Source organism: Sebastes umbrosus, chromosome 21 (assembly GCF_015220745.1).
Source record: "Sebastes umbrosus isolate fSebUmb1 chromosome 21, fSebUmb1.pri, whole genome shotgun sequence".
Lineage (NCBI taxonomy): Eukaryota > Metazoa > Chordata > Actinopteri > Perciformes > Sebastidae > Sebastes > Sebastes umbrosus.
Genome location: NC_051289.1, coordinates 16030559 through 16058396, shown reverse-complemented (window position 1 = coordinate 16058396; position 27838 = coordinate 16030559). Strand labels below are relative to the sequence as shown.

Below are 27838 nucleotides of genomic sequence, written 5' to 3'. Positions count from 1 at the left end.
GGGTTTTTTCTCTACCTTTACTCAATGTTAAACAGTCAAAACCCACAACCAGTGGGTGCAGAGACATTGTGACTTATCAAAACAGGTGTAACTAATAACAGCTGCATTTCATTTAGGTGTGCCAGTGCTCTGTTATTGTGCAGGCTGGCGTACTGGCATCGCTTACTGGCACAGCAAAATGGAATGACTCCATCATTAATGTTATTAGTCACACCTGTGATTTTCCTGCCATGAGAAGGGTCTGTCATGCCTATTTTAAAATACAGTGGTGCTACAGATGTAACTGGATGGTTTGTGGAACCAAAACCAAAACCACCACAGCACAAAACTACTGCCAAGGAGCCACAGATTAAATTATTGATGGAGCATAGTTTCATTCTGTTGTGGAATGTCAGGGCTTTACTTCATTGCCGGAGGTGTTCCACAACGAAGGTGAGTCTTTCCTCTTCCCACTGACTTGCACATTTGGCTCATTGAGGAGAATGGCAGTCAGCCAGCTGGTGTGATATGGTCTTTACTGGGGTTCTGGTTGCTCAGGAGCCAAACTCTGGTGACTCATCTCCACTCAGGAGGGGAGATGCCAGACACAGTCGTGGTGTTTGTCAGTGAGAGTGAAAATAACCATCTGCGGGCCATCTCGCTAGCATCTTTTATTTACCGACACCACCCTGTCTGGCCTGCTGTCTGTCTGCTGGCTAGCTGACTGGCTGATAAACTGACTGGATGTTTGATTTGCAGGCTGTCTGCATCGCTCACTGACTTTGTAAGCTGACTTTCTAAGGGCTCACTTACCCTTAACGTCTGTCTGATTAACTCTAAGTGACATTACTGTAAATATTTGCTTTAAAAGAAACCTGTTAAAAGCTGTAAAACACTAAATATAGGATGGAGTTTGCACTGCAGACATGTACACGCACCGATGTGTGCATACAGAATGTGTGGGTCTAACTAAAGCTAGCGCAGCTTTGGATCTCCACGTCAAATATGAAAAGTGAAAGGCTGAGACTAGTGGTAAATTGTAAAGTAAGAGACTCTGTTTAAATCCTGCTCTCAAATCAGTTTATTATTTAGTCTTCTGCTGAAGTCTGGGCTGCTGTATTGACAAAATCGCGTCCCCATGGTCTTTTCTCACTAAAATGTGCCGACCAATTTCCTGAATTCTCTCACTTTTTATCTCTCTCTTTCGCTCTCTGTGCTCTTAGCTCAGAAACAAAAGAGGCAGAGAGGTTTTTGTTGATGATTTAAAACAATTTCAATTAATGTCACAGACGTACATTTTATACATGGCTCAATTTGGAAGTGTCAAATGATGCGTTTATTATCGCCCCTAGTGTATCCATCCCTTATGATGAATTGCAGCGAAGAGAAAAGACAGATCTAAATGTTATGTGTTTTCTTTCCAAGTGAATAATTGCAAGAGAGTCTCATCCCTTTGAAAATGAACTAGTCAGAGACACGCCTCACATTCCTGTATCCTGAATAAAGTAATTAAAATCGTGATAAGTGGGGCATCACATTTTAACGAGTCTACCAGGACCCCTATTTGTGAAGTGACATACTGGCAGGGACACAGGTGAGAAGTGTGACTCTGTATGTGTGTGTGTTGCAGACTAATTGCTGTATTTATTTAGTCTCCAGATTTTGGTATTCATTCAAGCACCCACTGTATTCACAGCATTGTAGACACAGGGTTGCTGGGCACGCTGACTGACTGACGTGTTTAAAGGGTTGCTTCCATCTGATTAACTGTCATGCCATCTGTCATTTCTACTCGCTCTCTTTTCATTCTCTTTTAAACCACAAATAAATTAAAACAGGACAATAAGTCTATCAGTATAAATTAGGGCTGCCAATCGATTAAAATATTTAATTGCACATTTTGTATCTGTTCAAAATGTACCTTAAAGGGAGATTTGTCAAGTAATTAATACTAACATGGGAGTGGGCAAATATGCTTGCTTTATGCAAATGTATATGTATATATGTATTATTGGAAATCAATTAACAATGCAAATCAATGACAGATATTGTCCAGAAACCCTCACAGGTACTGAATTTAGCATAAAAAATATGCTCAAATCATAACATAGCAAACTCAAGCCCAACTGGCAACAACAGCTGTCAGTGTGTCAGTGTGCTGACTTGACTATGACTTGCCTCAAACTGTATGTGATTATCATAAAGTGTGCCTGTCTGTAAAGGGGAGACTCGTGGGTACCCATAGAACCCATTTTCATTCACATATCTTGAGGTCAGAGGTCAAGGGACCCCTTAAAAAATTGATTTGCCAATTTTTCCTCGCCAAAATTTAGTGCAAGTTTGGAGCGTTATTTAGCCTCTTTCTCGACAAGCTAGTATGACATGGTTGGTAAAATTGATTGCGTTAATGCGTTAAAGAAATTGTTGGACAAATTTGCGTTAACGCGATATTATTGTGTTAACTTCGACAGCCCTAGTATAAATAATTTAAAAGCACCAAGAAGATGAAATAGTCTAAAGAAATAAACACAATCTCTTAACTAGAAATCCCAGTATCTCAATGCTCTTTGTGAAAAATGGACCATATGACAGAAATGCAATCATTGAATAACTCCTACGTTGTTGCTACAGTACTGTTGCTCTGTTTCTCCGAATCAAAGTGGAATTGATTGGATAATCCTGTATCTATGCAGCAGCTGAGATCTATCGTCCCTTTTAAATTTATTGAGCTGACTGTAGGCTTTACAACTGGACTGATATTGATATGACCTATTTTTACTTGCCCTTTTTTTCGTTTTATAACTGTTTAAAACTTTTAAAACATTGTACTTTTAAAACTGCAAGCGCCGTAATCATGTTTCTTCTTTGTGTGGGTTTTGTTCACATTAGCAATGCCGGTGCCAGAGCAGCCTGCGGAGCAGGAGAAGGGGGCCATGGTTGCCCCTGTGATGCCAGCCTCCAATGGGGACAGATCTGAGACAGAGACGACCTCCTCCATCCTCGCCTCTGTCAAAGAGCAGGTAGGAACTACCCATTTTACATGTGTGTCGTACAAACCTGTGTTGTGTATAACTTTGATAAGAAAGGCACATTTCGGTTGCCTTTCCTCCTCTCTCTCCCCCTCACAGCCCTTAAAGAGCTTGCTAAGAGGCGGGTCAGGAGGTTGTCACTGTTATTCAGGGGAAAAGGCGCTCCGCTGCCTTGAAGTGTTTAAAAGAAACCAAAGATTGATTGGTGCCAAGGGAATACGAGAGTGTAATGGATGGAAATGATGGAGATTACGGGGCGAGAGCTGTAGCCAAGTACACATAATTGAAAAAGTCATTAAAATCAAGGCAATTACTCGACGGGGAGCATTGGAAGGTAGCTGCAGCGCTGCGAGAGGACAGGCAGAGTCATGATGCTGCCTGGTTTCAGGTTAGCAGGAGGGAATGGGAAAGAGGGAAGGACGGGAGGACGTACTGCAGAGAGGGGAGAGAAGAAATGACAGATGGGATGTGAAAGTCAGGGTGGGTTGGTTTGGTGTGAGAAACAGGGGAGTTGGGTGCAGGACAATAATAACTTCAATGTATTTCATCGGAAGCTACTGAAATAACATGTTGGACTGCAATGGAGAGGGAGAGACAGCCAAAAGAGGAGGGGAAGTAAGTCTTTAGGTTGGATTAATACAGTTTTATTTGTCCAAGCCTCAAACAAACATGTGCATTACCTTTGCTTTCACGATGAAAAGACATTCTGAGTCTAGAGCGCCTCTGAAAAATACCTCCAATTCTCACTAATTGCATTTGGTGACTTGTGTTTAGCCTTGGACTTCTTCCTTTGTGTAATGGAATTCTGTTTCATTTGGATTTAGCTCATCAGCAAGTGCAATACACTATAGATTTATCATTTTGCCTATCAACATTGACTCTGAAGTTCTCCTTAATTTAATACCACAAAATATTCCATTTACCCTTACCGACCGAAGGACAACTGCTGATGGCAATTTAAGCTTTTATTTCCCTTTGCAAATGGCATTCATTTGTGTTTTATTTTCTCTACCGGAGAACCTCTCAGTGCTCTCACATTACTGAATCACTGAAGCATGCAGGGTTTAGTCAGATCCATGCTTTGGACCAGTTTTGAACCCGTAGCTCCCTCCTCCCGTTGGGGGAGCAAATGTACAGAAGTTAAAAAAGGGAATACATCACAGACATGTAGCCATTGTTGATTTCCTTCTGCAGTGCACTGCAAAAATGTTCTGAACATTCAAAATGAGTTCCTTGTTCAGTCATCAGAAGGCAACAGGAATGCCTTTGCATCCAGGTTTTCCATGTTTTTTCATGTTACAATAAGCCTAAACAGCTCTACATAGCAGCACGTTAGAGGGGAAATGCTGCAGTGACTGCTGGAATGTATTTTTCCCCATCAGAAAACGTGTCAGTGCTCTAACATTACTGAATCATTGAAGCGTACCTGATTTAGTCAGATCCATGCAGCTTCACTGATCCACACCATACTAATGCAACATTGATACAAGGTAGCGAGTTGAAAAAATCGCTGTGGGGGTTTTCCTCCGACCAAACATTTTTACATACTTTAAAGAAATGCACTAGACAGTCCACAGGGCTTTTCCTGCATAGAGAATTAGGAAGAGGCCGCCTCCATCAAATTCGTTCCGCCTCCAGCTCTTGACAGAACTCTGATGGGTGTCCTCATGGAAAACACCATTTTCGAACAAGTGTTGCTCTTGGTAGATTTCTGTGATTTGTAACGGCAGTTGCGGCATTACGCCGCTGTGGTGGCGCTGTATCATAATCAGCACAGTGTACCGGGAAAAGGTGCCACCAAAACTGCCAAAGAAGAAGAAAAGAGACATCTTTTTTTTTGGCTTGACCGCAGCAAAGTAGGAGCCAGCCCTATAAACTTGGCAACAATTTAGCACATTGACTATACCAATCCAGGATGGTACACATGTTCAAGATGGTACAACCTCTGCCTCATTTTGAGCCAGAAAAAAACCCTGGTCCATTTTCCATGTTTTCTCTTTGGAGGACCCTCTAGGATGCAGCTGGACAAGGGGTATATTTGGTACCAAAAGGAACAAGCCGAAATCTGTTGCTTCAGAACTGCTTACCTCGATGTCTGGCAGCCATGGACTGTACTGAATAGTTACCAAATATAAATGTCTCTTCAGTAACTACATTAATGTTAGACACAGTAATTTTAAATTGATAATCAATGTAACAGCTCAGAGGGGCGAGCAAACAGTTTTTACTCTCCACAAATACATTGGCAGACACATTTTGACTGTCAAGTCCTGTTGTCATAATGTCTCTACACCAGACAGACCAGAATACATTTAGTGCATTGATTTTGTTTCTAAAAACTCCTTTAAAATCGATAGTTGGAAAGCAGCATATGTTTAACGATTTTCTTCAGGTTCCACAAACCTATGAAACCCTTTCAAAACAGTATTGATAACTCCACAATTGCTATCAACTGGGAAATACTATTTTCAGGTGACACAAAGTTTCATATAGTCTCCCTCCACCTGCACTCCCGGCAGTTGTTCCTTTGTTTGTGGTCCCACAGAGTTGCTTGTAGATAAAACTAGTGTGTATGTAGATTGATACACTTACCTTCAGCAGGTCTATTTGTACAACACCATGATATTTCATGAATAATACATTTCCACACCAGGCACACATTAATGTCTGCTCATAATAATTGATGGGGTGGACGGCACAGAAGTGTGGTATTATGTGATATTTTTTATATGTCTTTCACATCATAAATATAGAACATAATTTTCAATGATTTCCACCCACGATTTGTGGCTTTTTGTGTGCACTACCTGTGCGTGCGTGCACTTTCAAGTGTGTAATAGATGCATGATGTAAATGTGTGATAAAACGTTAACTCTAAATATAGCTCTCACACTCTCACGTTCTCTGTCCAGGTGTGAATGCGTGTGTGTGTGTGTCTGAATATGAACATATTACTCCAGTAACCCAGCAAGCCCACTCCCGTTGCGGCCAATCATCATGCCTAACACACACCTCTCTCCACTGTGGTGTCCCATTGAGGATACACACACATGGCTTGGATTCCATTTAGTAGACACCATCTGTCTGCTTGAGTGTGTGTGTGTGCGTTCGTTGCTAGTGGTTAAGTAAAACGTGACATGTGGTATGTTCATCTAGGAGAAATGATTTCAAACCAGCACTGTTAGCCTTCGGGTTTATTAAATGATTTCAAGATACAATTAGACCGGAAAGTAGTTTGACAATGAGTCGAGACACTCAGTGTTCAGTAAGTGTACGGAGATGATGGTAGCCTAGATTGTCTGTGACACCACTCATAGGTTTATGAAGGGATATTATGAAGCTCTGAGTTAGGCTTTCTCGCTGTTGTCTTTGCCAGTTAGTGGGCCAGAAAAGGCACATTTGTTAATCAGGATAGATCTTAAGTATAATTGAGGTGATGAAAGCATTTTGCCACTGCTGAATAGTGTTGTGGTATACCGATACTAGAAAGGTATCACAATACCTTGCTGTTAAAAACGGTATAATACCCCATTTTGTTAGTACAGGTACTTTAAGAATGACAGTGTTTTAATACGAGTCGTGAGTTGAGTCGATGTGCGACAGCGGGGCAGTTTTTGTGTGCAGCGCTCTGCTTTGGAGGACGGTATTAGGATTGGGATACTGCAGGAGCGGGTGGTTATAACTTTGGTGCTGGTGGGAGTAAATAGTCAAACAATAAACTGTAGCGATAACCAGAATGATGGAGTCAACATGAAATTGTAAAGAAGATTAAAGCAGGTCATGAACTGCTTGTCTGCTGTACAGTCCCACTCTGGGCTGGTGTTTGTATCAGCAGAACCTCCCTTCAAAAAAACTCCAAAAAAGGAAAATAACAGCACGGCTCTAATTACTGATCAAATTTAATGTTAACATTAGATTCAACATCTTTTCTGAATCTGTCCAAGCATCTCCTGTAATTCGGCAAACACATAATCCACCAAAAAGCATGTGTTAAACTATTATTTTACCGTGTGTCTCTGTAACGTGAAATGGAAGGAAAGGAAAAGCTTTCTGGTGGCGACAGTGACATTCTCTTCACAGACACCACTTTGATACAACCCAGAGTTTTCTACACTTACTGCGGTGTCTTCCTAATTTTAGCAGCTTTTCTCTCCTCAGCGCCTCACAGAACTTGTGAATTTCTAATCATTTTGTGAGTTTTTGTTTTGGAAGCCTCTCGCTGTCTCCTGTGCTGCAGTACCACTCTCCGCCTGAATTGTTAGTGATGCGCTAGCGGGGGGCGCTGTTTTACAAAAAGAACAAAGCCTTATTAAACACTATTTAGTGACTGTTTCAGTGTCAACTGTACCTGCTCGAAGGTCAAGGGATCTGGACCTCCAATCTGTGCTACTGGAGAAAGAAATTATCAGAGCGGAGATGGAGATGGAGAAGTTATGGGTGGAAAAGGAGAAGCTTGAGCTTCAGAAACAGAAACTTGCCTTAGAAATCCAACTATTACAGCAAAGGGCCGTCTACACAATCGAGAATGACAGTGTATTTATGAATCATCGAAATAATCCCATACATCTAAATAAATATAAATCCCTGAATGAATCCCAAAATAAAAATGTAAACATCGTCATCAGCATTCTTATTTTATTTCTTCCCATACACAATTTAATCAGTGAATAATTTATTTACAAGCTGTTTTCATGGCAAAATCATGCTGTCTCTTCATTTTCGGGTAAAGACAGGCCATATTTATGTCATGTTCTTTTATAGGTTGATCAGCCAAATTATATTGCTTCCCTGTCACATCCTCCTCTGCAGCTTGTTCTCTGTTATCTATCTATTCTCTATCTTATGTTCCACCTCTGCCTCCGCTGGTCCCAAATTCTCCACTGAGAGATGCACTCTCTTAGCTATGCAAATGTTGTGCAGCACAGCTGCTGCACGAATGATGGTGCATGCCCTCTCTGGCTCCATCCTGATTTCACTGTGCAAGCAGTGGAATCTAAAAAAATAAAGTCATTAGTGTGCCTATATGCAGTAGCTATACATCATCCCATAACATTACTCTCTGATAACCTATACAAGCTTAAGTGTAGGCTAAAATAAACAGGTTTCCTATGTAACCTAAACATAAGCCACACACACCTGAGCACTGCCTCTCCTGCTCTGTCCAAGGTACCATGACAGGTGTCACCAGCCACTTCTTTATAGGGTACACTGTCTCCAAGCATTATACCAGAGAGCTGTCCCGCCTTACACACTCTTGTCAGTGCATTCTCCCTCTAAATGCATGCGTCATGGCCTTGGGCAGATCCATACCACAGAAATGTCAACAGCACACCACCCATTCAGTGTTGTTTTTCCCATCCATCCAAAGATGCACTTTATGGTTTCCTCTATAGATCAGCGTTGACTAAAACATCTTGTAAACAAGCTTAAGATTGTAGGTCAACCCCTTGAGAAACTCTATGACTCAGCCCATCATAATAACATCTTAAGGCTGGCTAGCAACATCGTCTCTGACCCCAACCATGTTCTGAACAGTGAATATCAATTGTTACCATCAAATCGGAGATACAGGGTTCCACGATTTAATAAGGTTAGACTAAAGCACTCTTTTGTAAATCAGTCAATCCTAAAACTAAATATGGAGCCTAATCCCAGGTCAAATGTGCGTTAAAGGGCCGTGAATATCGTCTTCTGTGATTGTAATGTTTAAATGTTTGTATCCTTGTTTATTGTCTTTGTCCTTTCTGTGATGTTGCAAACGGAGCTGCTGTGATGCAAAACAAATTTCAGACCTGTCTGACAATAAAGTATTATCGTATTATCGTATCGTATTAGTAATAGTGTTTCAATTCAAACCTGATTTCTTTTTAGTTTCAGAGGGTATGATTTTAATTGATTTATTCTCATTATTATCTAGCCACGATATTCCTCGTTGTCAGTGTTTTGGTTCATTTTGTAAAAAGAAATTTAGTGAAATCTTAAGTAAAGAGGTAAAAATGAAACATTAATGTATGGTTTACATTTTGTACAACCTTGCCATTTGCAAGTGCCTTCATCATTTCAAGTGTTAATTGTAAAAACAAATGTTATTATTAAATGTAGGCAGTACAGTTTTTGCCATCTTTGGGTAAAAATTCCATAGAAAACCTTTCAGCATATTGTAATTCAAGTCATCTGAGAGAAAACTAGACTTCTGCACCTCCCCATGGCTCTGTTTGTAGGCTTCAGAACATCTAGCCCGTGACGGGAGACTTTGGCCAATTACAGGTCATTCAGAGAGAGGACGTTCCTATTGGCTGCTCTACAAATATAAATAGGCTGTTTTTTTTTTGCCTGTTACAGTAAACTTCCTTCCCCGGGGTACCACTTGAATTACAATATGCTGAAAGGTGCCAGAAACAGTGCCAAAAATAAACTACTTCCCCCAGTTTTAAGAGTGAAAGCCTTTCCTGTTCACAAAAAGGTACACGCTCAATTCAGAGTACAGCAGAAAATAGCGGGTATGCCTGAGTCTCCGCAAAATCTCTCCTTGGTGTGTGTTTGTGGCCTCCTGCTGGGTGGATAAACGAACATAATGGTGAGCCCGATCTTGAAGGGCCAGAGAAACTCATCGTATCGCCCGGTATACTGTACTTCTGCTCACATTCACCATGTCAGCGACTGCATTTTGGAAAGATCCACTGGCATAGAATTCAAAGAGAAATTAGCACCTGCAGTTCTGGGCACAGCGCTCTGTTTTTATCCGTTACATGTTGCAAATGGGGTGATAACTCGTCAATTAATTCAAACAATCTCAATAAGTTCTCCATCTCTATACACTGTATATCCAGATGATTGGTGCAGTCTCTCATTACTTTTTCACACATGAAAGCCCGCTAATCATGCAGCCTTTATATTAGACATGCCATTGTCATCAGCGTATATATAGTTTCACCTTGTTAAATAGTCAAAAAAATTTCACTTTACACCTACCTTTGACGAGGGATGAGATTTAATCTCCCGGCCGGTGTAAAAACTGGTTTGATATTAAGCCACAACACCGGACCAGTATACCAATTTTTATAATCAGTGTAACCTTGTACACCAGACTGGATCCCCCTAGATTTGACTTGATTAAGTTATATTGTGTTTTGAAACATATAATCAAATCAGTATGAAACTAACTGCAAAAATGTGTGACTAAAATTGAAAAATGCATCACCCATATTTACAAATGTATAATTTTATTACCGTATTACACATTTTTTCTAAATTAAGCTATACACTCTAGAGTATTATGGTGCATTTTTGTGGCTTGTCATCTGTGAGTTACCTGTTTTAAATCGAATGCGGGCTATATAAGTTAGAAACCTTAACAGGAAATGAGCTTCATTAAAAATCTCCACATTCTCAGATAAATGTCAGCTGGCTATCTCCCTTGTTAGATTTTTCATATTTAACAGCTTCTGTGGTACAGTTGGAGCCATTTGAGTTTCTCAAGATGCTTTGCACTGTGTTGCATCATGTCTTGCCGCAGGAGAGCTCCACAGAGACCAATTTAACCAGTGCTGATTTGCTCTACAATCTATCAGTTTTCTGGGTATTTTCATTTAGACGGAGTTATATGCTCTGCTCTTTTTCTGGAAAAAAGCCCCGGCAATTTAACCTTGTTTCTTGCTTAATTATAATCTGCATGTTGTTCATGTTTTGCTTCATCCCTTACTGATACTCTGATCGAATGATTCCACCTATAACGAGTTAAATGAAAACAGGGAGCTGGCTGCTTGACTTAAGACATGACGAGAGTTTTGTTAAATGCTGTCTTTTTAATGAAGTGAAATGAGATCTGTCTTTTACATTGGTCATGTAATTATTTTGTGCTTAAATTAGCTTTTTGTTATAATTGCTGAAAAGGGCTCTGACTTGTTGGCTTACCTTTCTGAGTATTTCTCGCCATGGTATTTTCCTTCTTTTGCTAACCTAACATTATAGATTCCCGACTGATAATGCATGCAAGCACCAATTAAATGTGTTTGACATTGCTATTTTACTTATTCAATTGTTACTATTCTTTTCTCAAGGGCATGTAGTAATAGGGTAATACAGCAATGTCATAATTGTTGTGTAAATATAAGTCATGTAATAATTTTGCCCCTAAAAACTGATATGATTATTAGTGGCCAGCTTGGACTGTGGTATTATTTGTTTCAAAATTTGATTTTAATTTGATTTTGTTAAAATATTTTTACATAATTCGGGATATATAAATGTATAAGTAGTTTTAATTATTACCTCAAGTATAGTTAAGCATAATGCTATTTTCATTCCGTGGTTTGTTTTTAGATATACCGTACAGTACGTGTTAGGGTAATCTATCACTTATTTTTAGACAAGCCTCTTTACCACTATCCAAAATTAGCATCCCAATTAACATCACAGTTGTTAACATGAATTATGGATGCACCTTGCTAATCAAGCTAGCTAGCTAGCGCAAGCATTAGCTGCTTACTTAGTGTTTGTTATGCTAACTGAACCTGCCCCCACCCCCACCGAGCCTCGCTCATCCACAGATCCACCCTCTCATCCAAACATGGTCACCTCTGGTTCCAAAAAACCAAGATGGCGACAGCAGGAGCCACCCACTTTGAGCTTCACTTTGGCTCTTCAGAAACCGAAGGGTGACGTCACGGAGACTGTGTCCATATTTTATACAGTCTAAGATATAAACACATACCCATAGAGAACCCCAGTCTGGTTATATCATGTATACATATTTGATGTGAGATGTTTAAAGATGTGTTTGCATTTGAATTTTCACAATGAAAAAATGCCATTTTCCATTTGAAACACAGTCCTCGTTTATATAATGGCGCAAACACTGATTGGGCCTTTAATCTTATCTTATCATTTTTTGTCCTTTGCAATATTCATCGTCGTCATTAATATTTTCTGGGTCGTTGTCAAAGTTGTAGTTGTGGCCATCACTTACATCGCCATTGTCATCTCTCTCATACTTTTTATACTATTTATGAAAATACTTGCTCTTTCTGCATGTTGCTGAACTACACTGTGTTCATCCTGCTTTGAGTTTGTTGCTTGCGAGCTGAAAGTATCCATAAACCACTCAAGTTATGAAGGGTTCACAACTGATGGAGGCTTTCAGTTTGCTTATTTGAAAGGAGCAAGGTCTTTTTCAGAGCAGAGAGGCTAATGTATTCTATTCCTCTATACTGCCGGTTATTCTCCAGACTCCTATTCTTTGCTGGAGTTTGAGTGCACTTCATTGGCCTTTAGAGTGAGCTGAAAACTTTCCTCTCGCTAATATGCTCTCACTAAGCTTGACTACTGTTGTAGTTATTGACTGTATATACACTCCACTCACCAACACATAGCGGTTTGCTTTTGTGCAGGTGGCTGTGTTGTTTACAACTCACTCTGAAAGTGTAGGAGTGTGTGTCTTAATAGACTTCAATGCGTCACCGTCCATCTCTGCCTCTCCTCTTCTCTCCCCTTTATTGATACCCTGTCTATTGCTGGGGGTGACAGCTGTGTTTTGCAGATGTGATAAATTAACTCTGTCTCAGGGTCAGAATGATGGGGGAGAAATGAATCCTCCCACACGCCCACGACTATCAATTACAGCAGCTGATTAAAAACCTTGTGTCTCCTGAAATTCACAAACAGGGAGAAAAAAGCATATACCATTTGACAGCAATTGTGAAATAATCAATAATGTTTTGAAAGAGTTTCATAGGTTTGTGGAACCTAAAATCTATGACACGCAGGGTCCGAAATTAACAAATTAATTAATGCGGGTAGATTTTCCTTTTGGTGAGTAAATCTCGGAAGGCTATCTGCCACACTGGCGGGTAAACGTTTTTACCAAAATAGCATTATCATAAAAAACTATAAGCTTGGTAACTGAGAGTCTGTACTGTGTTTTGGTGTCATTTACACTGCTTCTGTCTTCTGCTCTTTGTGTCGGAGTTTGACACACACACACACACGCACCGAGTGAGAGAGAGAGAGCATGTGAAGTTACAACGTTACAGCTGTGAATGTAGCAGTGCAGTGTGTGTACAGTTTAGGCTATTTGTCTGTGAATACATCTCCTCAAAGGGCTTGAACTTATAGGCTCCTCTTTTTATAAGGACATCCCGGGGCCAAAAAAATAGGATAGGGGATGATGAAAATAATTTTGGGATGAATCTGTGACAAGAGTTGAAAGGAAAATACCCTGCTAACGTTACAATGAACAATGAAAATGACGTATTGTGAAGCACACAGTTCTCCAAAATCTAGTTTTTTTGACCAAATGCTACTTTAAACTTTACTTAAATGTTACTATTTAAATATTTATTTTTTTTAGCTGCATTGTTAACATCAAAATCCAAACAAACATGCAAATTCATTAAGTTCTCTTAGTTTTGTATTCAACATAATTCCTTATTAACTCAATGAAATGTACTGGAACAAATGAATATGTGACACAAAAAGGCAATTTATTATTTTGTCCATTAAAAATATGCTTGGCCGGTGTTTTTTTTTTTTTTCATCTACCAGTCCCCTTGGCCGGTGAGTCAAAAAGTGAATTTCGGACACTGATGACACAGAAGACCATGATAACCTTCAATGTATGCAAAAGAAATTGGAAATTGTAAGGTTTCTCGCTGCCATAATAGGATAATGCGTTCTCTTTCTGCTGTGGCAACGGTTATCTCTGAAATGACACTGTCATACCTTACAGTTAGAACTTTGACAGCACATTCAGAGAGTGGATTCGCTGGTTCAAAGCTTTTTTTGTGCTTTCAACCTATCTGCCTGCCCCTCTGCCAGTGGTTCTCAGGCTGAAAATTGGGTTCCGTGCCTCTTTCACTCTGCGTGTGTCCTCAGTGTCCTTCAACATTTGTCTCTTTCACTGTGCCAGGAACAGATCATTTAGCCAGCAGGCATACAGTCTGGGCTCTGTGTGTGCAAACGGTGTGTGTGTGTGTGTGACTGGACTAATTGCACATATTGTATATACAGTACATTCTCTTCTGTGCATGCAGTTTGGCTGTGATGATGATGATGATTGATGATGATGATTTAAATAAGGCCAATTCATAGTGTTAATACTGGGAAGTTGATTCACCTCAAAAAAAATTATCCGCTGATTTACAGACGTCTCTTTCCCAATGTAAGCCTATGGGAAAAAGACTTTTCGGGCCAAATGACATCACGTGACAGACACGGAAGTTGTAGTTCCGCCTTCAAAGCCTGGCGCTCTTCCTGAGGGCTTGCCGTGTGTATGTGTGTGTAAAAGTGTGTGAGTCATGTGGTTAAGTACACTGCAATCTCTGGTTGTCTGTTAGGTAGGGAGGAAATCGTCCAGCTCTGCCAGTAAACACACTCAGCAGGAAAAATGGGAGACACGGATGCTTTTTACACACATGCACACACACACACACACACACAGACACCGATATTGGATTACACTGTGAAGCCAGACCTGTTTTTACTGCAGTGAAGCAGGTTTCCAGCAGTCATTTTCTCAGTCATCCATTCAGCGGAGAGCACTGCTGCATGCGTATACAGTCTTATAGTGTGTTTCTGCAGCCTTCAGAGCACCTGAATCACTCACAAATGCCAGGTGCATTTTAATGTAACAGTCATATTCCTCATGATGACTTGTGGCTTTTAGATGAGGCTAAAAGCTGCCAAGGTGACTTGTAACAATTTTTATGCAAGCCCGAGTGGGAGGTATGTCACAGTAGCAGTATCCCCTTGCCATTTACTCACTGAGAGAGCATCTGTGGGAGACTGGGGCAGAAAAAGGGTGGCGTTCAGCTGCCTCACCCTGGCTGTGGCTGGGGAAGAATTATTAGTTGGCCCGAAGGCTGTTGTGCTCTTTGGCACCGTCGTCGTGTGTGTCGTCGGGTGCGTGCATGCGCTCGAGTTTGTGTCTGCCAGTGGTGCTGCAATGTTCCATTTAGTCAACATCACCCAGCCAGCACCCCCACTGTACTGTCACCATCATCATAACTGGCAGCTGGCAGGCTACATGCTACTGCAGCTGCCATGCTTTGGGCTAAACAGAGAGGGAGCAGGAAGAGAGAGAATGAGCAAGAGTGATGAGATAAAACATGAAAATCTTGTTTGAGTGAGAGAGAGAGGTGGTTAGGAGAGGTGAGAAGATGTGGGATGACAGAGGAGAAAGGCACAGGTAGAAGATGCAGAGATTTAGAGAATGTTACTGGTTGGTAAATAAGTTAAACAAGAAAGAGGGAAAGAAAAAGAGGAAGATAGGGCATGAGAGAGAGAGAGATAGAGTGAAAAGAGAGGGAGCTGTGTTTCAGTGGCAGCCATCCAAAACCCAGCACTCCGAGACAACTACCAAACCAGACTTGCCAATTACCGTTTGAAGGTCAATCAGTGAACGTGGAATCACAGTACAATGCTGTTTGTACACTCTCTGTGGCGGGGATAAATGATCCAATACAAACACTCTAAGACTTCTGGGAAACTCACCAAAAAACAACAAAAAAAAAACTTTCTCAGGGAAAAACAGCCACAGAGTGAAAACTTTTCAATCAAAGCTGATGAAGAATAAGGGGGTGCTTACTAGGGCTGGAACAATACCCTGATTCAATACTATCACGATACATGGGTGCCGGTTTGACATGTATTGCAATTTTTAAGTATTGCAGTTCTACAAGTATTGTGATTCAATATTACGATTTATGGGGAAAAGTTGAATCATACACTTCTAGGGACTTTTACTTTGGAAAATATCTAAATTGATAGAGTAAAAATATGTGGTTTTCAGCATGTATGTAGTCAGCGATGTCCTGAAGTCAAATATATCAGTCATAGTTAGGCATTATTTATTATTATTTCTTTTTTTCCAGCAATTTAAAAATCAAAGAAGAATTTCCCTCACAAATTAGTGGTATTTTCTTTTTACTTTATAAGGGATATATAGGGTTTTATAATTCTGGTGAATTTAATCCAATTTATCTTATTTCAATATATGCATTTTGTATATATCTTTGTTAAAGCCTTATTTTGAAAACTGGATGTAGTTATCGCGATACGATAACGTTTCCTCTCCATGACAGAGTTAGCGTGCAGCTTTAGCCATTGTGTCTAGCTCTGCCTTTCATGGAAATGTGTGAAACCCAAAGTGTTTCCATACTTTACTGTATGTGTAGTGTTTACCACATTGGATTTAAAATGTGAGATTTCTACTTCCTCGTTTTGACTCGCTGTGGTTGGCTGCGGTTTGTTTTGGTTGACGGATACTGAAGGGATATGACGTCACGTTACTCAGACTACAACAATAAAAGCAGTGACTTCCTTCTACCTCTGCATAGACTCAAATGAAACAGATTCTGCAATATATACTGTAGGTGAATCCATTATTTTTTTCCCTACCCCGAGTGCTTGCATTCCAGAAATAGTTCTTCCTCAACTGCTGTGCTGATCATTTCAAAAAGCCACTTGCAGGACATGCTCTTTGCCAGACATGCTCTTTCCATTGCGTCTGCATTGGCCAGCAGTCAGCAGCCAGGACTTAGGCACAGCTTTCACACACCGGATGGGAACTCCCCTAAGTCAATGAATGTACTCAGTATTGATTCCCTATGACCATAATAACAAGTGCAGCCAATGTTTCTACTATGGCACACACCATTTTCATTGTGGTTGTTATTGTAAACTCCTAATGTAGCATAAAACCACACTTTTTTTATTTGAATTAGTTGTCTCAAAATTATGCAATCATCTAAAAATGTCAACATTTGAAAGTGCTGTGTTTTGATTGATAATACTGTATGCCGGGCACGGTGACACTTGGCATCCTCCTTGCAGCTGCAAAACACTGATTTTGTTGTTTTAGAAATGAGGTGTTGGGAGCTAGAAAAATCAGGAATAGTGTGAAAACAATGAGATGGGAAAACAATTTCTGTGTTACTCTGATACACCTAGCCCTCTCAGTCTCAGTTGTTATTGATGTTGTACTGGGGTATGAGCACTTTACAAATAAAGTAAAATAACTCTCTTAGTACTGAAAGATTGTGCTCTACATGCTCAGTGATAGGAGATAAGTTTGTCAACAACAAATATGTGAAAACTGGGTCAAAAGTCTGCAGCCTGCCAAGGTTTCTCCACAATGCTCCAATAAGCCCAGACTCAACGTTGTTAATATTAATAAATTATTAATTTGTTATGTGTCCGCCGTCCCCTCCCAGAGTTATACCTGGTCATTTCTGAACGATGCAGAATCCTGTAGAACCAGGAAGAACAATGACATTGTTAGACAGGAAGTCTAATGAGGCGTGAAATCAATATGTACAATCCTGCCTCACCCGGGGCATGCTGGGTAATGGAGTGTCAGGAGCGCTTTGGAGCTGTTTTAATCACAGAGACCTTGGATTATCCACTCGTAAACAGGCTGGTTACTGCCAAAATACCGCAACCCCCTGAGATGTGTGTGTGCTTGCGTATGAGTATCTGTGATTACTCTTTGCATAATTGAAGTAAACTGTGCGTCCATATGCCTGTACCTGCATGGAACAAAAACAGAGCGGTGTATTCGTGCATCCCCGCATGAATTTAGTGCGAGAAGGACTGCGAGACCCCCATTATAAGTGTGTGATCATGGCTCCGCCGCTTATTTATTCTCCCTCACCCGAGTTCTGTTTCATTAGCCTTTAACGCCATGACAGAGCCCGCCGCTGATCCTGCAAGTGAATCCGGCTAATCACTTAGTAGCCTGCACCTTCCTCCACAAAGTCCCACAACCATCTGCATGCTAATGCTACCTGAGCCTCAACTCGAGCTCAGGTTTGCAATTGCCTGCATGCTGATGAACTTGTTAGCATTATCCTGAATGCTAATATTGCAATAGCCAAAGGACTAATGTGAGTCCTGAATGCTAATAATATATTGAATTGGAATACCTACAAGTGTAGCTTCAACACTAATTGCAACATTTTGCAGATAGCCTTTAAAGTACATGGCAGTATAGGCAGAAAGTTTTTGGCATCATGAGGAAAAAAATCCATAATATCCTTTCATCATATTGTAATTCAAGTGTTCTGAGAGACAAGTTCAAGACCTTTATTTGTCCCAGAGGGGCAATCGGTTTTGCCGCAGTATCAATACCAACAACAACAACAGCTCATCACATAAGACCATATGCACATACATCACCACATACTAAAAACAAGAGTAAAAAAGGTGAATCCTGAAGTACAAAAATGTTAAAAGAGTAACAATATTACCTGTTGTCAGGTTTTGAAAAATCTAGCCTGTGACGGGAGACTTTGGCCAATCACAGATCATTTCAGAGAGAGAGCGTTCCTAATGGCTGTGCTCCAGCTGGTGGGCGGTGCTTGGTATTTCCTCAACTGTTGGGTGTCGGGTCACAAACTTAATCATTTTTCAGCTAAACTGTACAGTACACGATGTTTCTGAAAACATTTGAAGCGAGAAATATGCATTAAAGTAACAGAATATTGATTCATATTTGATCAGCGCTGCGTAGTTTGACCGTTAGATCGGAGTTCACGAATGACTGACAGCTGCTCAGAGACGGCAAGGCTCCAGCTCAGCTCTGATTGGTTGTTTTCCTCCGGGTCTGTGAGATCTTGCAGATGCCATTAGGAGCACCGGAGGACACAGAGGCACATGCTTTCGTTCAGATTACCTGTCTCATGCACTACTGTCGGGATATAGTGACCATTTTATAAAAATAACTTTTTTGTTATTATATTTGCTCCATTTCTACCCACTGCAGCTTTAACTCATCCCTTGAACAATAATGCTGTGTTGGATACCTGCCAGCAGCAACAAACAAGACTTTTCCAGGATGATTGTGTAAAGCCTGACCTCAGCTAATGTAGTAAACAGTGTACGATTGAGTTGAAATCAGTTCAACTGCGTCAATATTCATTTATCCTTTGTTATTACTCTGTCTCTGCTATGAGGTGCTCTCCAGATCTCAGTGGGTCTAAAGCGGCACAGCCATGCGCCAGGGTAATGCTGGAGTGAGCTAGCACCCTGGGGCTATGAGGCTACAAGGCTTCGAAAACTGCACGGTGATGTGTGAGAAAAGTATCGATTAATTGAACGCGTCTGTCAGGGCCCTTTTGTTTACAGGCAAAGCTAAGCGTCGGGGTCAGACACCAGGGGAGATGTTCCTGTTGGATAGAAGTGGAGAAACATTGTTGCTAAGTCCTTCAGTTGCTCCATCGTCCTCTCCCGATTTCACAAAACCACCACAGACGCAGCACATGCTGTTGAGTGGGTTGTTTGAAGGATACCTTTTCCCATCCAGGCTCCACACTGCTTTCACTTTGCAAGCTCCATTGTTTCCACCAGTTTGTGTGGGTAACTACTTCAGTGAAGCTGCTCCCTCTGTTGACTCCCACTCTGCCTTTAAAGTTGCACTGTGCTAATGATACAGTGTTATTTATATCCCTTAAACAACTAGGGCTCTTCTTTTTTTAGCAGACTGGAATCATTTTAATTTTGTGTCTGTGTAGTACAATTCAAAGATGGACTTGTTCTTTACGCTCGGTGCCACTTCATCTGGTCCTGTAGTCTGGCTGACATGATTAGAAAACATGAGACGGCCCCATGTGGCTAAGCTTTATCCGTATTTGAGAGGAAATAGGCCTTTCATTCTCCCTGAGTCCCAATCGATCTGAAAATGAGAAAATGGAAAGATTACTCTGTGATGGAAAGAGTCATTAAAGAGCTGGGGAGGCAAAGAGCTCAGAAAATGCCCAAGTATTTATCAGTTCACTGGCATTTGTTTTATCCAGGGAATGCTTGCTGATTGTGCATGCTCTTTTAAACAGTGCTCCGTATACAGTTACTGTTTCCCATTTCAGGTGCTGGATCGTTTACATAGAGCAAATATGTCATAATGAGCTGACATTGCCTGAGATATGAGGCCCTCTTTAGCTTAAATTTGGAGGAGACTTCTGGTATATCCTTTGGGTGTATCCTATAAACCATTTTGCACTAGCCAATTCCCAACTAGAGTTGAGAAATATGGAACCGTGTCATATTTACCAGGTATTTGCAGATTGTTAGCAGTAACTGGCAAATATATCACTTGATTTAGGCCAATTAAAAAGTCACTGCAGGGTGTAAATAATGTCAGCCCAGTATAAATGCCACTGTTCTTGTTAACACCCTGGGAATGTTGTGAATCACAGGGCATTCCAGAGAAATGGAAGCTACTGTATATGGATATATTTACCATTAACCTTGTACCACTTTCCTGGTGGTATTTAAACTTTTGGCTATTTAAGGGCTACATTGTTAAATAAATTCTGAAATATTTGACATTAGGGGCCCTGAATGCAACTTTAGTTTGGTGAGTACACACCATCTCATTAGGCAAGGAGGCACCGGTTCAATCTGGCTTTTAGGTCCTATCAAGGACCCAGTTTGTGGGCCTTGTCCTTCAGAGGATCCAGCCTCTGAATTGGGACACAGGGACACACCTGGGAGCTCTACAGTACAAACAGTCCTCTACTGTTGGACACTGAGCAGGTCCACTGGGGTAGATGGTGGTACGGTGCCTTGCTTAAGGGCAATTCTGTGATAATTGTTTTAGGGAGCGTATAGTGTTATTCATTTGCTTTCTCCTGTCAGACCTGTTTTTGCTAACCCCCTTTGCCGACTACTGTGCCGGCTTTGAACTGAATTTACTGTAGAGGACACACTCGAGGGATTGTTTGATCCTGCCTGTTGATCCGCAATCAAATTTTATTGACAGACCATTTCAATCCAGTCCTATAAGCCTACTGTATAAAGTCATTGTACTGTCCAGTCAGTTTCTGCTGCACACCATGCTACAACATGCAGACTATACATTGTCGTAGCAATCTGCTTAACTCCCCTTGTATTAAGTCTTGAGGTCAAATTAAATTGATCACTCTTTCCTGTACACATTGTCACATTCTCCACTTGAATGACAGAGGCAAACACAGTAGTGGTGATTTTTATAGAGATGTTCCGATACCATTTTTTCCTACCCAATATCGATTGAACAAATACATACAAAGAATGAATGCAATAAAACATTCTTATTATTATTCAGTTTTGCAGTTACAAAGAGCATGAATAAATGAAGCTAGGAATAAATAACAATTCTGTATTCTCTCAGCTGTGACAGCCTGTGCGCTAATATGTCCTGCAGGGTGCAATATTCACACACCCTACGGTACTGCCACTCCTCGAAACAGAAGCCTTACATACTGAACATATCGCTGTTTTACTTGTTGGATTTTCCACTGTGAAATATTGTCAAATAGCTGACATTTTCCTTACTCTGACTACCATTAAACTCTCCACTAGCACCACACTGTTGTTATTTGCTATCGTCACGTGACAAACTACCTACAATCAGTTCTTCTTTGCTGCTCTAAAACAGTAGATACATCCAGGACGACAGCACCGTAAAGGCTACTGTTTTGGAGTGGCGAAGAAAAATTGATTTCCGGTTAAACAACTTGATTTTTTTTCTGGGTTAATACATTATGGTATCGGATATATCGCCAATACCCGATACCAAATTTTGGGCAGTATCGGACGCATTTCCGACACTGGTATCGGAACAACACTTTTTTATTGGTTTTCAATGTGATTTTAATACATCAACTCTGAATTAAATGTCTTTCTTTATCTAAACATGGTACAATTTGAGAGTTAACTTTTATCAGCTTTGTTTAGCCATTTCATATTTGAGAGTTGCACTTCTCCAGTTAGATCAAAAAAGTAGGAAATTGGTAATGACCAATTTGTGACCACTATCTGTTCACTCCTGGGAACATATTAAGCATCAATCCTAACTTTTAATCTTGCTATCTCATACATCAATACTTTGTTATTTAAAAAAAGGCAGAGCTAGTTGAACGGAGTTGTCTCCACTGCAGGAATATATCTCTTGCACTGGTAGAGTTGTTTTTATGAGTCATACACATGCCCGTATTCCTGGCATATTATATAGCATCATGTCCCCAGCATATGATGCATGGCTTTGTGCCTACTATATGCAACATTACATCTCCATATGCTGTTCTGCGAAGTTTATTTTTGACTTCAGTTATCTCCGCGGTCACATGCAGCGTAATATGTCACTGCACTACATTGCACAGCGCAGCAGGAACGCTCAGCTAGCCGCTCTGCACGGCACCGTAGCCTTCTCCCCCTGGCATTCTAAATAGATAAATTATGATCACACTCCTCTGCAGTTGTCTGGCCGCCAGGGTTGACATATACACTGTAAAGAGACTGGCTAATGAAGAATGGCTCTGTCATTGGAGTTGTCTCGGAAATAAGGCAGATCACTCCATCTCTCTTTCTCCCTCCCTTCCTCTCAGTCGTTTTCTCACGCTTTCTTCCTTTATTCCCTTATTGCTCCATTGCGCCTCCACCCATCATTCATTCCTGTGTTTCATTCTCTCATTGCACTCTGTCTGTATGGAATAAATGAGGTTTTGGTGTTGCAAATGCATCACACCCCTTCAACCCCCCCTCGCTACCCATAGTGCTTTGCGGCAGTTGGAGATGTGCATCTAACCATCTCTAATGAGCTTGCTTGCGTTCGTCACTGTCGTTGTTGTTGTTGTTTACGGTGAAGTAATTTGTGGTTGCCATAGAAATTGTCTCTGCTAAATGTGCCCATCATTACTTTGCGCTTAAATCCATCATTGCCCGTATAGCCTGGAGGCGGGCGGGCGAATGGAATTTGATTAATATGATTTGATATAATTTTTCCATTAACTTCTTGAGGAAACTGAGTATTGGATGTCTGTTGTCTCTGTTAGTATGCAGTGTTTTTTAAACTCGCATTCAGATTTAAAGTCCTCTGATCGCATGAAGATATGCAATTTCACTTGTTTCAACTATTTTTAATTCCGGTGCCACCAAACATACATTTATTCAACTTGGCAAATGAAGTCACTCTTATGTACTTTTAATAACAGGATTAAAAGAAATGCCAAGATAGACTTTTTTCAAAGGTGCAGTTTATTTCCTTACCCCTCTCTTCTGCGAGTGATCAACTGAGTTTTGACAAGCCGTGTCATCATACAGGAATTCCCTTTGAACTCTGTTTCTGGACTGATTCTTGAATATTTTAGTGGTGGTAGGGGGTGAAACCTCATTTGCTATTTTTTGCTCTTCTCTCCGAGCACCTTTGGGGTGGAAATGTCATATTGTCAGTGGGATATGCCCATGGTAGCAGCTCTACCCGGTCTGGCCTAAATGTAAATGTCAGTAGAGATGTTCTAAAAAAAATGTCTCTCTCACTTTATTTTCTGTCTCCCTCTCTTTTCTTCCCTTCTCTTGGGTATCTCGGATTCTTTCCCCTCTTCTCATCCCTCCATCCTTGTCCTCCTTGCTTATACCCACCCACTGCCTCCTCCTCTCTCATCCCTCCACTGCTTTCCACCCTCTGTCTCTCTCCAGATTTAATATTGTTTTGTATTCTTTCTGTATTCCTTGACTTTCTAAACCTCTCTACCTTTATTTCTCTCGCCCTATTCTCTCGTCCCCCCCTCGTTGCTCTCCATCTGTCTCATGTCTCTGTGGTTCAAGTCTGCTTGAGTGGGCTGCCAGTAACTTGTCTGTCATCTGTCAATTTTTGTTGCTTCCTCCCCCCTTAGCTTAACCTCATTTCTATTTATTCTGCTTATTTGCTTGATTTTGCCCCCATGCTGTGGAATGAGTTTCTGAAACTTTTCTCTACTTGCTTCCATGACCTTATCAGACTCTGCGTTCCCATTCATCCTCCGCCGCTTTCTCTTTCTCATTTTTCCTCGTCTCTTTTTTTTCCCACACACTTCCTTCTTCCCGTTCTCCTTTCATCTGTCTGTCTGTTATCTTTTTTGGGCTCCCTTTGCTACCATTCATCAGTCTCTTTCTCTCGTCTTTGTCTTTTTTTTTCTCTCTCCTGCTCTCTCTGCCTATCACGGTGCTTTTCTGTCATTTTACTTTCCCCTGCTGCTTTCCGCTCCCTCCCTCAGGTGGCCCCGGTTCAGACCAACTTTGCCCCCTCACCTCCATTGCGATGTGGGGTGTAAAGGCCAACACAACCTCCCTGTCAGGGGAGATTTATTCCCTCACCTTTTGGAGCTCTTGATCAGGGTCTGTGCACATCTGTAATCTGCCTCTGAAAGGTGAGGCATTCTCCCTGCGCCAGCCTGCTTTGGCCCTCCCAGATGAATGGCTGGGGACCGGGTCTGTCAACGCGGCATTAAACATTTAAAACCCGGTCTGCAGATCACTCGAAGCATAGCAATGGAGCCAGCAGTCCTGGGTCTGGAAACCACAGAGGGAAGTAGACATGGCAAAGAGAGAAGAGGAGAGAGACAGAGAGCTAGACTGTCAGGGGACGCTGATAGAGAGAGAAGAAAATCTCTTCCTGTCATTTGCTGGGAGATATTGACACATAGGACTCAGTAGCTATCACTGTAGAGGAGGCGCACAGTGTAGAGACAATACCCTCTTCTGCTGCTCTGGGCCAAGCCAACCCACTTCTAACAGGCGTGACCGTGTATTGGGGCGATACCTTTTGTTTCCATCTCAATAACCACAAGAGTGGAATATCTCAGTAACAACAATGCATCTTCCAGGTGCTACTTGTTGCTTTGTTGTCAGAGGGTGTCCCCTTGTTTTTCATGGATAAAGACCAAAGTCTGTCCTTAAAAAAAGTGGGCCAGGTAATAATCTTCCAATAACCCAATAGGCCAGTAGACTCAATCCAATAGGCATAAATTTACCAACATCCAGCATTGCTGGTTCGGGCTGAGATGATACGCCTATCTCCCGATTTGAGACCATCACGATACTTTGGTACCGATTCGATATGTATTGCAATTCTACATATATTGTTATTCGATATTACAATTTATGCGATTTTTGTTAACTGTTAACACTAGACCAGGGGTCTGCAACCTGCGGCTCCAGAGCCTTTAGCACCTCTACAGTGGCTCCCTGTGGATTTTTAAAAATGGAAATGAATAATTGCTTTCTGTTTACATTTTAATTTTGATTTATCATTGTTTTACGTCTATGGTACGACGGAGTATTAGGGCCACATTGAGGAAAAAAAAATTGGAGATTTCGAGAATAAAGTCATAATATTACAAGAAAGAGAGAAAATTGGAATCGGCAAATATTGGAATCGGCAGGTCAGACTTTTAAAAAATCGGAATTGGCCAAAAACATTGCAATCGGTGCATCTCTAATTGCCGGTGCTGAGCCAGAGAATCTTGACATGCACTGCTGCCAAAGCCAATCACAGCACAACTACATTTGAAGGAAATGAGTCAAGTGAATGAGATGGGGGGATTTAGAGAGAGATCAATAGACATCTGCATAATAAAAACAACATTAAGAGCAATAGAATAAGAGAGTCATTGTTAGTGTTTAGATTGAAGACATTTTGGAAATGTGTAATTTTCTTCCAAAATGAGTCTTCAAGTAGGTTGATTTCAACAAGTGTGCTATACATACAACTAGTCCTGGTTTGGACAAGCAGCTCTGAGTATGTTAATTGGCCGTTAGTGCTGCCCACGACTGATGATTTCAACAAGCTGTTAAATCTACGGCGGTACTGTCACACAGCTGGCTCTCGGGTGAAATAGTTCTGGTTGACAGCTGGACTACATCTCAAAGATTTTCTCACATCTTGTCGGCGCTCTGTAAATGATTCAGAATGAGGGAGCTTTTTAGTCAAATGCCATACTTTGCTGATGATGCAACTCTAATTGGAGGTCTGTCACTGATCAGTCAATGGTAATTAACTCCAACCTAGAATTTCCGCTGACATTTGCTCATTGCAACAGCCAATTACGACACGTTAGGGAAGTCAAGCCATTAATGGTGTACACGTTCCCTGACCACATGCACACACAGATTCACATGTACAAAAAAAAGAGAGTGCAGGACTGTTAGCTGCATGACCAACTGGACAAAGATACTCTTGATCCTAAATCGAGCTGAGGTCTTTTTCCAGTGAGCTCACCTGAGCTCAGTGTCAGCACTCTTTGCTGCCTCCTCACCTCTCCTCACCTCTCATTCCGTTGCATTTCCTCACCTTTGCTCCCACACCTACCGCCTCTGGTCTCCTCCTTGCTTCCTCATTTCCTTCCTTCACCCTGCCCCTCTCTGCTTTTGTTAGTTCCTCTCTGCCTCTGTTCTGTCATGCACAAACAGGAATGCCATGCTGTTACAAGCCATAAATACAGACAGAGTCATAAAACATTTCTTTTTTTTTATTACAACCAGATCATTGCACAGACACAGAGAGTGCTGTAGGCATAATTAGAGGGACACAGCCGCGGAGACAAAAGCAAAAAGCCCTTATGAGAATAGAAAGATAACAAAAAAAAGAGACAAAGGGAGTTGAGAATAGGAGCCGAGGCTATGAGAAAGTTGAGAGAAGGACACGTTGTTGTGATAGCTCTGATGTGAGGAGAGATGGCAGGCCAAGGTAGATGGATGAAGCGGGAGAGAGTGAGGAACAGAGGAGGAAGAAACAGGAGAAGAATGACAGAGTGTGACTCAGAAGCAGAGACACAGAGCGATGGGGTGGAGAGGTGCAGACTGAGTGTTTGCCCCGTGGGCCCCGGCTGGCCAAAGGTAAGCCAGCAGACAGCACAATGTGTCACTCTACATTTTGTCAACAACAAGTTATTTCTGGAGGATGGGAGTTTCAGCCTTAGCGGCGTGGGCTTAGCTTTTTCAGATGCACTCAGCTACCCACAATGCCCTGCTGAAATATATATGCATCTCCCAGAAGGATTTGTTGACATTTCTTTCAATCCTCAGTGTTGAATTCGCCCTATACGTGTGTGCATGTGCGTCCTGCAGGGAAATGATCACGCTGACATCTGTGTGTGTGTGTGAGAAAAGAAATATGTTGCATGTCATCTTCCTCTCTCTCCCTCTCTGTTACAACCTAATGAAGCCTCTCACTTTTATGGCTCACACACTCTCCTGAGAGTCCTGGCTAACATGCACACTTATGGGCACTTACAGTACACTCTCTCTCTCTGAAACACACACACACACACACACACACCTACACTGTCTACAAGGCTTAGCTCCATTGTTTACATATGGATAATCCCCAACACAAACTCTAGGAGGAAAACCTTTCAGGGAGTGTAGCTCATCGACTGCAGCAAAGCGACATCTGGACTCAAGCATATTTTATCATGCTATAATTGGCCTCACCAAACAGTAGTAGCTTAGCATTGAAGACGCAATATGGAAACAGTCCAAAGGGATTTTTTGTTTTCTTTACTGTTGCTGAAGAATAACAAGAGCAAATAGGTTGTGCGGAAGGTTGAAAGAAGTGTGAAACAGAAGAGAATGAGGAAGATCAAGGAAGGATCAGTGGATGGATGGAAGGAAATAAGGGTGGTCAGAAAGGAAAGGTGGCAGGAAGTACCAGAGGAAGGAGCTCAGGACTTAAGATAGATAGAAAGGTGAGAGGAAGTGTGACAGAAATAGAATGCAATTCCGGAGAGAAGAAGCTATCTGAAGACAGGAGATAGAAGAGTGAATGATGTGTGAAGGAGGCAGGGATGAATATTGGAAGGAATGACGGACGAAGGCAAAGAAGGGGAGATAGACAGAAAAAGTAAATAAGATGGGAACCAAGGAGGAAAGTGAGAAGCTACTGTAGTTAAAGCCAAACAAAGCCAAGCTTTTGGTTTCACTTACAAATTATTTTTGTATTTGCCATAGAAATACACATTTTACGAGACAGTATACCAGATGGCAATTTGCAAAGCACAGAACATTATTAATTGCTTTCAAATGGTGACAACAATCAA

At 41.3% G+C, this 27838-nt stretch overlaps 1 protein-coding gene across 1 annotated transcript in view; it reads left to right on the top strand.

Moving 5' to 3' along the window:
• Positions 1 to 27838, top strand: part of ctnnd2a (catenin (cadherin-associated protein), delta 2a) — a 317537-nt gene that overhangs the window by 38963 nt on the left and 250736 nt on the right. Inside the window, exon 2 of the mRNA XM_037756610.1 lies at positions 2869 to 2999. Coding sequence (XP_037612538.1) covers positions 2871 to 2999 — 129 coding nt within the window. The 5' untranslated portion in view covers positions 2869 to 2870. The remainder of the gene's footprint in view (positions 1 to 2868; positions 3000 to 27838) is intronic.